This window comes from Triturus cristatus, chromosome 1_2 (assembly GCF_964204655.1).
Source record: "Triturus cristatus chromosome 1_2, aTriCri1.1, whole genome shotgun sequence".
Taxonomy (NCBI): Eukaryota; Metazoa; Chordata; class Amphibia; order Caudata; family Salamandridae; genus Triturus; species Triturus cristatus.
This window is the reverse complement of record NC_140580.1, coordinates 766,517,331-766,531,621: the sequence shown is the minus strand read 5'-3', so window position 1 is coordinate 766,531,621 and position 14,291 is coordinate 766,517,331. Positions and strand designations below refer to the sequence as shown.

Here is a 14,291-nt window from a genome sequence, read left to right as displayed (position 1 = left end):
AGAACTAGAACCATATTGGTAGAATGATACTTCCAGCTGGTAATATTTTCTTAATGTCTCAAAACAAATATTAAAAGTATAGAGGCCAACTGCCAGGCTTGGAGCATCGACGCACTCCGAAAGGCGATAGTGTGACTTCTGAGACAGAATTGCCTATCTCTACATATCCAAGTGTGTTTGGGGTAGGAGGGTGGACTCATCATGAAAGAGTGAAATGCTGAGGGTATTTTTGTTTGCAGTTTTATATAGCGCGAACTCGACCCGAAGGTATTGGAGCGCTTTACATGTTTTCAACTTTTTTGTAGACACAGAAAGATTAAATTATTTGCCCAGAATAACAGGGTGTTGAGCCGACGCCAATTCCCAGTTCTAAAGCGGACAGCTCTGGCAGTTACGCCACATCAGAGGTCTCTAAAATACGACCTGCAAGTTGCACGCAATGCTATTTCTGCAATGTTTCGTGCCGTACCCATCAGCTGCTTCATGAGTAAACAGCACAGTCATCGGGCAGCATTATCGCCATTTGAAAGTCCAGCGATATGCTGACGAGCGGGCAGGCTGCGGTGAAACTGAATTACGTAACTTCACGTTGATTAAATTGCAAAGTGCATTTTGTCTCTCGCGGGCACCTGTCGCCGCGTGTCTCCAGAAATACAACTGGCATTTGGGACCGCTGGCAGGCCCTTGGCATGGAGACATGCTCCAAGGCTTGGCAGTCAGTGAGTGACTGCAGATACACCGGTGACATGGGAGATGAAGGGGGCGCCGTTGATTCTACGGGGTCCGAGGAAGGCTCGCCCCCAACGGTGAAAGATATTGAGCAGTTGCTGGCCACGGGGAGGCGGGCGTGCAACCACGTCGACGAAGTTTGGCCACGTCTATTCCTTGGTGACTTGTAAGTAAAGATCACCTTTGCACCTTGGTTCATCACTGCCATTTTATTTGTCAGAGGCGGACTTGGTTAGCGAGCTCCGTAGTATACTAGGCCCGTGAACGAGTCGCACCTTCTGGCCAAAACTGTTTTCTGGGACCTGCGGTCCTGCTCGTGACATTTAAAATTAAGGAGTGCAAGTCCCACATTGACTGGCTGCCCGCTTATGGAGCTGGGAAACTTCAGATCGCTTCGCTACACTACTGAAGTCGTAGGAGAAATCATGACTGGCAGATGGGGGGCCTTCGGAGGCTCATCGGATTGGTGCAGCTACTCACGTCAGTAATTGCCTAGCACATTAGTGTCTCTGTCTGGGCCTGCCATGCTTCCTCATTATAATGGGGCAAGGGGCGTGGCTGATGTAATTAAAGGCGTGGCTTAAAAACACTTAAGCTAAAAATCTGTGCTCAGCATAGTGCGCCGCCTGACTGGTATTTTGCTGCTTTTGTCATTGCATACAGATATATAATGCAACAAGTAACATTACACCAACAACACACAAGTACTATTGGCTTTGCCAATTGTTGATAGTTGCATAAGATTAAAAAGCAACAACTATGGCTTTAGTGTATAGAATATAAAAAATGCTTCAGTTTTTAAATGATGAGGCTGTGAAAGAATTTTAACGAGTCTCTTTGAAGTTACCTCAAAGGCAGTGAAGGGTGGTTCTGCTGCAGAGTTAAGATATTTTTTCTCCAATAATTTGACAAAAATGGAGAGCCCCATAGGGACCCGTTTCGACACCTGCTTTTTAGAACTGAGCACCGGCAGGACCCGGACCACTCAAAGCCCTCAATGCGGGACATATTACCTTTCCCTGCGGTCATATATTTGAGCTTGTGATATTTTACTACATACATCAATCTGATTGCATAGAATAGAATATAGTAGATAGATGTAGGATTTGTAAAGCACAGCAAATCACCTGTGAGGGTCTCAAGGCGTTGAATTGTAGGCACAGGGAGATTAAGTGATTTGCCCAGACTCACAGAATGTTGCCTCCAAGACTTGAACCTGGTTCCCACTGCCTTCGAAGTCGGCAGCTCAGACCCTTACCCCATTTTATATATCCTTATAGCAGTTAAAACGTCAGTACGTGAAGAAGTTACAAGAATATCGTGCCACGAAGAAGAATGTCCACAAATTTGGCAACTTTCGTGCTACAAATTTCATATGCATGCAGGATAATTTGAGCATGCTTTGACTTCAGCAGTTGAAGTATTGCCAGCGGAAGAGATGCGATCAGGTGCCTTAGTTGCCGACTTCACCATCTGGACAGTGTCGGATTGGGATCACAATTAGGCCAGGGCACTCCCCAAAAAATTGGCCTACATACCAGAATCCTTAGTTTTTTTGCAATTTTATAAAGTGTGAACTCGGCCTCTGGCAGGAAAAGGACATCAGAGACTCATTTATTCCCCCCCCCCTCCTTTCCTTGAGGGGAGAGGGACACAACATGAGGAGCTCATTCGCTGACCCTAACCACCCTCACTTTGCAGTCCATCTCCCTACCCCAGTCCTCTGCAAAGGGAGTGCTAATGGCTTCCCATCAGCAGCTCCTGAGGCCTCCGTCGCACCTGGAGGGAGTCAGGGGGCAGCGACACCTCATGCTGTGACAGAAGGAGCAGCCTATTGTCATTCTGCCTCTGACAATTAGCCAGCTTGAGGTGTGTCAGGCTCAGTATCAGCTGCGGCCTGTGCAGGTAAGAGCGGTGGGGTCAGGTGAGGGGGCTATTTCGACAGACGACCTCGTGGTTGTCTGTCGAATCCCCCCCCAACCTGGCTCTACCTCCCTACTGCTCTTACCTGCACGGGCCGCGGCTGCTCAGTATATGTATACAGAGGCTGTAATAACAGCTTTACATTGGGCAGATTTCACCCAAGGATAATTGTCTGCTTCTTGCACAAGCTCTTGTGTCTGTGGTCAGCGAGAGGTCACATTCAGTGAAGTGTTAGGTTCTGCCTATGGACAGTGTTTAGCTGTTTGTTGTGAGGACCTATTATGGGCAATACCAATACGTACAGTAGGCTTTGGGTCAACCCACTGATTACTATTGATAGGTTTCTTGTCTGTCATTTGTGTGCTTCTTATTCAATGGCTTTCCTTCTTCTTGTGTTTGTCTCTCCCCTGGGGTATAGCTTCTTAACCTGTCTTTTGATTGGATGACTTGTATCCTTTCAGTGTTTAGATTAAAAAACGAAGTTTTAGGTCTAGCCTTGTCAGGAGCTGGAACTGGGGTGCAGGAGGGGCTGCTCCACCCCCAGATAATATTTGATTAATTGAGCAGAGGAATCAGAAATAAACATACTTTTGTTTTTTGCAGTATTTGGATAATGTTCAAAGACAAAGGGTCAACCTCAAGCAGCATTTAATGACAAATTGAGTTAAACATGAGGACCTGTGTTAACGTTTCCTTTCTCGGACTGTAAAGTTGAGGGCATTTTGTAGCTCAATGTTCTTGCTGAGGTTATGGAGATTTAAAAGCAAAAGGCTACAGACATGGCAAAGGTTTTTAATAGATAATCAAGGGAGGGACGAGGAGCGATTTCTAGAGAGGTGCAGCACCCATGCTCCTCGGTGACCTGTAGGTCTGCAGAGGGTGGTAGGTCCCAGCTACTATAACGCGAGGTCTACTTTTTCTCCCTGCAGCAAGGCGCAGTCCTCTGCCTCCCCGAAGGGGCATCACTCGCTCAACTTTTGGGTTGGATCACCCTTCCTGCACTTTAGCAGGTGCAGTATTAACCTATTTCGGTGGAGGCCGTACACTATTTACTGGGTTCCATTCCTCAGTAGTGTAGTTATTTACCTGGTCCTTATGAAATGCTACTGACCCGCCAGACATCAAGGCATGAAACATGTTGACTTCACTCAACACGCACTGAAGCGATCACAGTACATTATTACCTATGATAGCTCTCTTGTTAGGTCTCGCCTGACCCAGCGCATGCGCTTGTCTGGCGAGACTTATTGAGAGGGCTCCAAAAAGTGCTACCAGGCCAGCCTAGAGCTACAGTGCATGTGCGCGGGCGAGCGTGCTGCGCTTTACCGCAATTACTTTCACTTTTGAGGCCGCACGCCGCTTTTGATGTTTGATCGTGATCCCGATCGCGATCACTTTAACTTTCGCGGCCGCACGGCCGCTTTGCATAGCCAATCGGTCTCGCTTTTGGGACCTTATATGTATTTAGTTATGGAACTGTTGCATGGCTAAACACTTATAAGGTCCCAAAGGCGAGACCTATTGGCTATGCCAATGCTTGTTTTTATTGTGTCTTGGGAACCACCACTCTATTAAAACCCTTTAGGGATCCCTTACCCTAATTTAACCACTCACGCACCACCCTACATCACACCCCCTCACTTGCACACATCATACGGCTTAAAGATAAAAAAAATCTCTGCCAAAGAGCGCTTATTGAGGGGCCCATCGGGCACTGCAGCGCCCGTCTGACATGCGCCCTATGATGAAGCATGCCACCCTACTGGGTGCATGAGGGCACGTTAGCCTGATCACTCGGATCCCCCCTCCCGGGATCCCTCTGATCGGACCATTTGATCCACCTGTCAGGGTCTTCCCCTCCCTTTTGATTGAGAAACTGCTTCGGTTTTTGTATTATAAAAGTTTTTAATATACATAAAGAAATATTTGCCTTCTTTGCAAACTTAACTTTACAAATATTCCAAAATATTAATTATAATAGACATATATGTGGAACATTGTCTCTTAATCCTAATGTTCAATGTTCAATTAGTCAAACTATTTTTACTCTGGGTATTGCATACAGGGCCAACACCACTGAGACTTTACATTTCTTAGTTTTCAATAAGCCCCAGCTTAATTAAATATGACATTTAGCATCCTGAAGATGACTATGCCTTTTGACCTAAGAGGCAAGCCTAGTTTATTATTGGCATGCAATACGCTTATCTTGTACCGTATATACTGGCAATTATTTTGAGTGCCACACAAACATGTTAGGAAACCTAATTTTCTTTGCACATGCAGTTTAGATTTAGCCATAAACTCCCTTATATGATGTGTCTTTACTGTATCAGGGCAAAATAGGATATCTGCAAGAAAAATTATGTCTCTTACCCCCATGAAAGAAATTAGCGATATGCGGATTCTAAATTCAATAAAATGCGCCAAAGCACTCCTGTTGCAGCATGTTTTGCTGCACACCATAACTTCTATTTTCCCCAAAATGCTAAATTGGAAAGTAAGGTATAGAGGAACTCTAAAGTTATTTCTGCTATCAGATTTAACCTCCTTATTGAGCGTAGAGTAAAAATGAGAACCATTGGGGTTCTGTTAACTTTGCAATGGTGGTCATTGCATGTTGTTTTAGTATATCATCTAGCAATAATGCCACTGGTGCAGTGAAGGTTTCAGTAATTTAAACCTGAGTTCAACCCTTATTAGCTATGGCACAAAGCAAACAGGCCTAACTTAAAATGTGTAAAACATTTTGAAGTACCAAAACAATAGAAAGTCAAAAACACAACACAATAAAAATCCCACTCCAATTTATAAAAATAGACGGAATCTTATTGAACAAAATGACATCAAAATGACAACATTTCTGGTGACCTGGAGATACGCTTTTTTAAAGTTATTAATGTAAATAGTGCCAAAAAGTGTTGGGCACCGACCGGGTTCTTCTGGTTGCGCTTGATTGGCACGTAGGCAGCCCTGCCAAGTACCACACTTCAGGGGTTAGATGAAATTATTTTAGTGCTGGTGTCTGCAACACCACACTAAAATGCATTAGTCATGCATACAGCGCTCACTGACACATAATGGGGATCATGAGGGGTTTAAAAAAACAGCCTCACATGCTGTGCTTAATCTGTGCACATTGGGGCAGATTTATATCAGACTTGCGCCACTTTTACGCCGCCGTTGCGTCACTTTTGTGACGCAGCGGCGGCGTAAACCCTGCGCCATGTTGCGCCCTATTTACATCGTGACGCATCTATGGAGATGCGTCACGGTGTAAAGCCCTGCGCCACATGAAACCTGCGTCAGGTTTCATGTGGGCGTTTCTACTCGGGGGGGGGGGGGCGTTCCGTCGCAGGAACGCCCCTGAAAAGTGACTCAGTGAAATCTATAAGATTTCACTGAGTCACTTTCCCAACACTGATGCGTCAAAACCCTGCGCCTGCTTGAAGCAGGCGTAAGGCTTGACGCACCATGTTAGGGATAGGGTAGGTTGGAACAGTGCTGGAGTTGCGTCGCGCTTGCGACGCAACTTCAGCACTGCGCCAACCTTACGCCGGCAGATGCGTCACGTATCTGCTTGTCCTTGCGCCACGATGCACCGCATTGTAAATGCGGCGCATCTGCGGTGGCGCAAGGGCAAACTTGCGTGACGCATCTTCCCTGGCGCATCCATGCTGATTTGCAGGGATGCGCCAGGGAACATAAATCTGCCCCTATGTGCTTTCTTACATACTTAGCTTGCCAGTGAGCCTAAGAGACTGTGCTATGGACACATCATTGTTTTGCCTAAATTGTGCTCTTCCTCTGGTGGCCCTGCCTGGCCTCTCTCAGACCTATGTGTATCATCCGGTTCCGGCAGGGCGCTAAGTTGTGAGTCCATGATGAGTGGCATTCCTCTGGTCTCAGGCATTGATTTTAAAACAGGGATGAGCATTTCATTCGATTTGTAATGGAATCCCTCTGGATGGAAAGAGAGACCTCACACTCTCATTGTTAATGGAGTGTAGGAGCAGGCAGGTAATGGGCCCAGAAAGGCCACCATTCCATCGGACCTCCCTCAGATATGTAGGTCACAAGTATGCTCCCCTAGAAGGCTCTGCCTTAAAAGCCACACCCAAACCAGATCTCTGATTATCTGATTGCTTTAAGTAAATAATTAATCCTTTTAGTGTTTGCTAGTTTACAATCATTAGTGTTTTGCAGGCAGCCCCTTACTACACACTGTAAGTGTGCAGTTATTTACTAAATGGCCATGCGCTTTTATTTTGAAACCTTATTTAACTTCAGCCTGCATTCAAAGCAAGGGCTATACATATTTGATGCTACCTGCCTGTGGGGCCCCTGGTAAACCGGCATTGAGAAACCCCCCAGTGCTACCATGGACTGTGTCCATAAACCGGTATTGAGAAACCCCCCAGTGCTACCATGGACCGTGTCCATAACCTGGGCAGTGGCAAACTCTTGGAGGAGCTAACTACTGGGAAGGTTTGGGCATGACAAACAGCTCAAACAGCTCAGGGGGTTCCCGCGCAGGCTGCGTGTGTGTGCGTGTTCATGCATCAGGCAGGGTCGGATTGGGATTGAAATTAGGCCCGGGCGGTCCCCCAAAAATTGGCCCACATTCGCGCATCGTGGCCTTTCATGAAACATCATTTCTTTAGTTTCATTGGACTAATTTTTAGAGAAATGTTTAGCAACCTAAGAATTTTTTTCCAAAACATATTTTATTGGATTTTGGTATAGTATGGTCACGCTGGACCCAGAAAGAATACGGTGGATGTATTTGTACATGAATATAACTGAATATCCAGGTCATTGACCATTGATGAAAAGACAGTTAACAAAAAGCAAAAGTAGAACATAAAAACTTAGAACATTGTGCAGTTACCCTCTTGAGTCCCCACCACCCCCTCCCATAGCTACCTTTCACCTGTATGAGCAATGGATCTGAGAGTAGTGTCTGAATCTTTCCCATACCATGTAACTTCTGATTCTAGCGGGTGAGGCCCCAGAGTCAGACCTCTATAATCTGCCCATCTTTGCAATATTTTTGTATGTTTCTGTGGGCAGCCTCTTGCCTCAAAAATCGGTATCTCCAAGCTCATGTAGAAATTCATACCCCTCTTCCATGTGACCAAGAGGGGTGGGCGCTCCGCGTTCCATAATTGGCTGTATCTCATTTAGCGAGTGTGAGGTCTAGAAACAGCAAATGTCACTTATATCTGTTGCCCCCCCACCCCAGCAGTACTGTGCAGTAAGAGGAGTTTGCAGGACTTGGAAAGGTCCCATGCCAGTACCTCACCTAGACATGTGACCACCCCCTTTCAAAATCTATCCAATGCAGAACAGGACCAAACTGTGTGCATGAAAGTGCCCTTGTTACTACCACACCGCAGACACATAGGGGAAGCGACCAGTCCCATCCTCCAAAGTCTATGCCTAGTATAGTATGACCTATGCAGGTATTTGAATTGTAACAGCCGCAGAGCACCAAGATTGCCGCCCCCACGGAGATTTCACTGCTTCCGTCCAATCATCGATATCAATGGGGCCTAAATCTGTTTCCCAAGCTGCCTTCAAAGCGCCCAAGGTGGTTGAGCTGTTTGTTATTAAGGCCTGGTAAATTTTCGTAATTTTATGGTCGTCCAAGTCACCCATCAATAGTTTACCCTCCAATGGGCTGAATTTGGGGAGAGCCATGAGGCCATGTATATAGGGCTGTAAAGCATGCCGTAGTTGTAGATACTTATAGAATTGACTGCGGGGCATAGAGAACTCCCCTCGGAGTTCCTGGAATGACTTAAAGACATGTCCGTGCATGACGTCTCCCAAGGAGAATATCCCAATTTGATCCCAGCTATCAAAGCCCTGGAGGCCTGCCACCTGGGGGAGAAGTCTGTTTCACCGCAGCGGGGTCTCTCGTGTAAGGCAGCCCAACCATCCCAGTTGACGTAGGGATTGACGCCACATCAAGATCATTACTCTTGTCGCCGGAGGGATATCTTGTGGGTCTGACCTGTTAAACAGATATGAGTGTATGGATAGGTCTCGCATAACCCAGCACTCCACCCAGAATGCTGAGTCGTCCCAGGAGCCATACCACCATTCAACACTTGCAGGTGTGTGGCTGCATGATATGACCGGACGTCTGCGGCGCTATATTGACACAATATGTTGACTGAAAGCATGTGCACACGGCAACTTGTGAGGCTCCCCTCCCATAAAAAGTGTCCCAGCGTAACCTAAGCATTTTAAAGCCTATAGACTCAGCAAGATTGGTGAAAACCAGAAGCACTGCCTTTTGGCCAGGTGGGCGAGGTGAAATAAAATGTCTCAATGGCCACAAAATCTTATCTGTCTAGGGTTGCCACCTGTCCATTTTTTTACTGACACGACCTGTATTTTAATATCCTTTCTTGTGCGAAAATGAAGAAAATCACCAAAAGTGTGTATTTTTTCCTCTAATCAGTATGTATTGTAAAGAGTCAACGTAAGGTGAAAACACTTTAAAATGTGCTCTAAACCTGCTTTACTTATCCATGACTAATAGCCACACTAAACAAAAACAGAAAAGACATGTTAAAAAATAATATGGATATTTTTGTATAAAGAGCGCTCTGTAACTATGCTCAGGCCCTTGCGGAATCTGATAACATGAATAAATTGCTGTTTTTTTTAATTGCTTTTTTATACTTTTACATAGGACGAATTTGGCACAAGAGCATTGAAGCAATTTACATAAGCATCAGTTACACTACACAAGATCAAATTTATTTTGACTTCAAGCATTGGGAGATTAAGTGATTTGCCCAGAATCACAGGATGTTGAGCCGATGCCGGGACTGGAGCCTGGTTTTCCACTTCCAAAGTCAGCAGGTTTGGCTGTAACACCACCTCCTCTCTAGTTTAAAAAAAAGCTTAATAAAGGTTTCCTCACAGCGAGGCCTATGCAAATATTCACACACTCCCCAGGAAGAGTTATCTTACTTCACTCCCTCGCAGGACAATGGCCTTGCAGTGAAGGGGTCAGGAAAAAGGACACCGCCACCTCTACTCCTGTGGGGGCTGAGGTGTAGATGGCCCAAAGCCCGAAAATCCTGCACCCCCAGCGAGACCCCTGAATACTTACACCTTTCCCCACCCACCATTGCCTGAATGTGATGGCTTGGCAGGGGAGGGGTCATGAGCAAAACACTGCTTCTGGGCCAAGCCGGCCCCACGGGAGAGCTGAGGTAAAAATGGACTAACAAATGAAGCGACACCTGGCCCACATTAGGGCCGATTGTCAGACCTACCATACTCGCCCACCCACCATAGCATGAAGTGTGATGGCCTGGCAGGGCAGGAATGAATCAGAGGACCTAAAAAAATGGCCCACATGTCACCGTTAGGCACTGGCCCATCGCCCAATGCTCAACTGCCCGCCTTCCCAATCCAACCTTGCAGCAGGTTACTGCAAAGTTCTGCATTTTTGGGAGGGACTGAAGCGTCTGTGTGTAAACTGCAAGTTAAATGTCTAACTACTGCAGCACAGAGTACTTCTATGCCTCTGCATGAATATATGTGTACATCTTACAGGGCACACTGGGTTGCAAGCCTAGGTAAAAGAGCAGGGCCAGTTAGAGCACCTCCTGGAAAGACCTGTGTGTAATTGCAACATACATGTTTGATTCCTTGGATGATAACTGAGTGGGTTCATGTTTGGTATCTTATGCATGTGTGAGTAGTTCCACTAGGCCCGTCCTAATGTTTGTGGGGCCCCAGGCAGAAGAGGAACATGCAAGGCCCCTCTAAGATGTGACCATTTCCATCAAGCACAAGTGACTCCAGTCATTCCCCAGGTACCCAACCAAACACTTGTGGTCTTCCAACCTCCAATGCAAATATCTGCCTCCCTGAACCTACTGGCCACCTACTCACAGAGGCTTAGTGTTTGGCAGATAGCTCCATGTGCATTGAAGTACTCTATGGTACGCCGCTCGCTTCTCAGCTTTCTTCCACCCCACAGCCACATGTCCAGTCCAGTCGCTTCTTCTCCTCATCTCCCACAGTAGGCCAGTTCTAACAGTGCTTCCTAAAAAGCAGCCACTTCCTCAGGCCTCACTCTCACTCCCTGAGGTTTGGGAATATTTGTCATGGGAGGAAGCGCACATCCTATTGTGCTTGCCCAGACTGGCCATTGTCATTCTGCATATGACAATGAGCAGGCTGGCTACATGAGCACGGTCAGATTGACTCTATGCACACCAATACTAAGGTAGCATCCTTTTGGGTTGTGCACCAGCAGTCAAGCCAGCCCAAGCATGGAGCCCAAAATCATCTCACCAAGTGGCCCGGCCGTAGACCTCTCAGTTAAATGCGTATTCTCTCTTTCCTACTTGAATCTAGCACCTTTCTTGGGCCTCGCAGCACTTAAGCCTTGCAGGGTGGACTACTGTTCATTATCACTTTGAAGGACGATTTGCACACACAGAGAAATATTAAGACTTTTGTTGGGTATTGGGGATTAGTAGTCACAGAACACATTTTTTGTTGTTTCATTCCATTATCACTTGATCTAAATCAGTCTCTTTTAAAAGACATAGATAGGCTGGCTGGATAAGGTGCTTATCTGGTATGATCAAAGTGACATATTGTATTTGACTTCCAATACCTTTATCACCTCCGGGAGTAAGCTTTGACTGCTCATTATTGCTCCCGATGGAGAGACAAGATTCTAAAAGGAATAACTCTTAAACAAATGACATGAAATAGTCAGTTCTGAAACAGTAATCGTAAACAACTGTATCCTCCACAAATGCTGCCAATTAATTACCTATTGCCCCAGACCCAAAGAAAAAGTCTCACAATGTACTTCAGCTTTTTTACTTTTACAGAAAAATTTTGCAGGGCATTTGAGAAAAAGGTAGCAAAAGGTAGCAAAGAGAAATGAGCCTGCTGAAGGTTTTTTGAGCAGAGAAACCACCACAGCTTGTTTATTTTTTGTATTGATAAGAATGTTTGAGGAGGCAAGCAAGATATTGCAGAGGGAGTTCAGGACAGGAGCTATGATCTCTAGATCTCTGGTCAGGACAAGGGCAGGAAAGGGTCTCACTTGGAGTGAGATTTAATTGGAAGGTCAAGACTTGCTGTGAATCCAGACAAATCTCCGTGCTGGACAAAAATTACTGTAGCCTTTGTCTAAGCGCTCTTATGTCCATGGCCAATGTTCGTGCTATGTAAAACTGCCAGTAATACAATGTGGTCTCTGCCTGTCACCCAGACCCTAGTCTCATGCTTCAAGATTTATAGATGAAACGTTAAGTTTTAATGCCACAAAGAGATACCCATGTATTAGCTGAATTGCACAGAAAGAAACTGGAAAATCTAGGATCAATCCTGGCTTCCCTGATTGATCAAATTGTGTGATCCTACGTAAATGCTTTATTAGACCAACCTCCATTTTGTTCATTTTCGCATATCAGTGCACAGTCAAGTATGTGTAGTCAAGGTGTGTAAGGTACAACACCTCTTGTGTTTGATGTAATAGACTATAATTTTGCTGCATGTTTAATAAGACTGTAGCCCACACATAGAGTACACATGAACCCTGACATGCCTTTTAGCCAGGGCCACTGAAATTATTTGATTTTGCGGTCGCTGCGTTTTTCACATAATTTTGGATTTGCCTCGTAAGCCATCTGCTGCATAAGGTGCAACTTTTAACAAAAAAGAATTTGGTTTCTAGCTCAAACGGATCAAACATTATTAAAAACGCATCAATACTTGTTCATGCACAGTGGAAAGCCCTTCACAATAATTAACTGGTCATAATTCTGTTGTTTATCGATGTATTTGAGTGAATGACAAACTCATGAGGTAATACTATCACAAAATGTGCTGCATCATGCCACATAATTTGCGTTTTCTTTCCGCATATATTAGTTAACTCTGCCACCTAATTTGGTCCTTCTTGCCACATAATTCCAGTGACTCTGCTCTTAGTTTGCTAATACCATGATCAGGGCAGAGGCAGCAGTGTTTCTCAGTTCATGTTTTAAAAGTATCACTTTTACTAAATACATCTCAATCCAGTAATATAATCCCATGTACTAAGGTAAAATGCTCCTGTGTGTTAAAGAAATGTGCTTTTTAGGTCTCGCTAGCGAACGCAGCGCATGCGTTGCTTCACCTTGACGAGCCTCTATTGTCGTCGCTTTGGGGCGTGAAGGGAGACAAACCATGTGCGCGCACGGACAGGCGATGTGCACGTGCATGGCGTCTCCTCTCCCACCGCGCACTTGATTCAGCTCCTTCATGCACCCGGACAAGAGATGTGCACGCGTTTGCTGTGCGGGCACGGCGGTTCAGCGTGTTTTCACTTTCTTTACTTTCTTTACGGCGTTTCCTAGGTCAGCGCTTGTTTTTTAAGAATTCGCCGATGAGTTTGCCATTCCTGACGAGAATGAGAGAGCTCCGGAACTTGTCCATGGCGCAAAAAACAGAACTGATGTCCGCACGCGTCAGCGGTGCTTTCTGGCTTCAATGACGTCACAGAGACACGGCGTCATGCAGTGCAAGAAATCTGAGGTTGTGTGACGGCAGAATTGTTATAATGGACACACATATCGCGTTTGATCAAAAACATGCGGCTATAAACACATCTCACTGAGCTCACACTGTGTAAGATTGAGTCTGTGGGTGCTTCACTTGCGGTAGCCGATAGACGACCAGCATTCAGACAGATGAGTAAGGCCCTTTCTAGGCAGCATGGGACGGAGCAAAGATTTAACACACTCAAGAGGAGCTTTCAACAGCCCAATACACTGATCCACGAACATATGTGCAGAATGTAGATGTTGGTAGATTACAATTGCCTTAACTATTCCAGGTGACACTGGAGTAAGAGCAACAGTTGGGCCAATGCTGATAGTTGAATGGAGACTTGAAATTGGAGGTAACATCTAGGGGCCAGGATAGTCTAGCGCAGGAATTACTTCACTCAGCTAAACTGAGATGTTGGGTTCGATGCACTTACTAATGCACACCCCACTTTGGTGTCTGGACCATGCACAATGTGCATGCATGATCTGCAACCTTGATATATGTGCTTGGTGTGACGAATGAACTGTTAGTTATGGTGGTTTAACTGAATAAAGATATTAAATGGGTAATATTGAAGGTGAGCCGAACTGTGCTACACGTTTGCTAGTAAGCTTTTTAAAATTAGAGCTACAGTGAGCCATTTAACAACCCTCACAACAAAATGTGCGTATGTACTGTAACTGGTGGCCTTCCACCACAAATGTAAGGACCGTCCCACGCCGTCCACAAACAAGTAGACGGCAGCTGAAACTACATCAACAGAGAACCGTTTCATCTTCTCAAACAGGTCCAGATTTCCATTTTCAAGTGTATATTGAACCTTTTTAGTTGAAGAAACCAGTCGCCTGAGAACTATCCCAATGACACGAAGAATTAGAAGCTTCTGACCTTTCAGAATGACAAGATAATCACAAATTGGCGAACTTTAAAAGCATTGAACATGCTGTTGTGGGGAAATACCCCCCTTCCGTCCAACCCCAGGCTCACCTGGCATGACGTCATGCCGTAAGTTGTCCACTAGTGATCAGTGTGAGCACGCACACATGGATGTG

General features: G+C 45.5%; 1 protein-coding gene across 1 annotated transcript in view; it reads left to right on the top strand.

Moving 5' to 3' along the window:
• Positions 1-655: 655 nt before the first annotated feature.
• The window catches only part of DUSP13A (dual specificity phosphatase 13A), a 69,550-nt gene continuing 55,914 nt past the window's right edge, over positions 656-14,291 (top strand). The window contains exon 1 of the mRNA XM_085608745.1: positions 656-895. Coding sequence (XP_085464871.1) covers positions 690-895 — 206 coding nt within the window. The 5' untranslated portion in view covers positions 656-689. The remainder of the gene's footprint in view (positions 896-14,291) is intronic.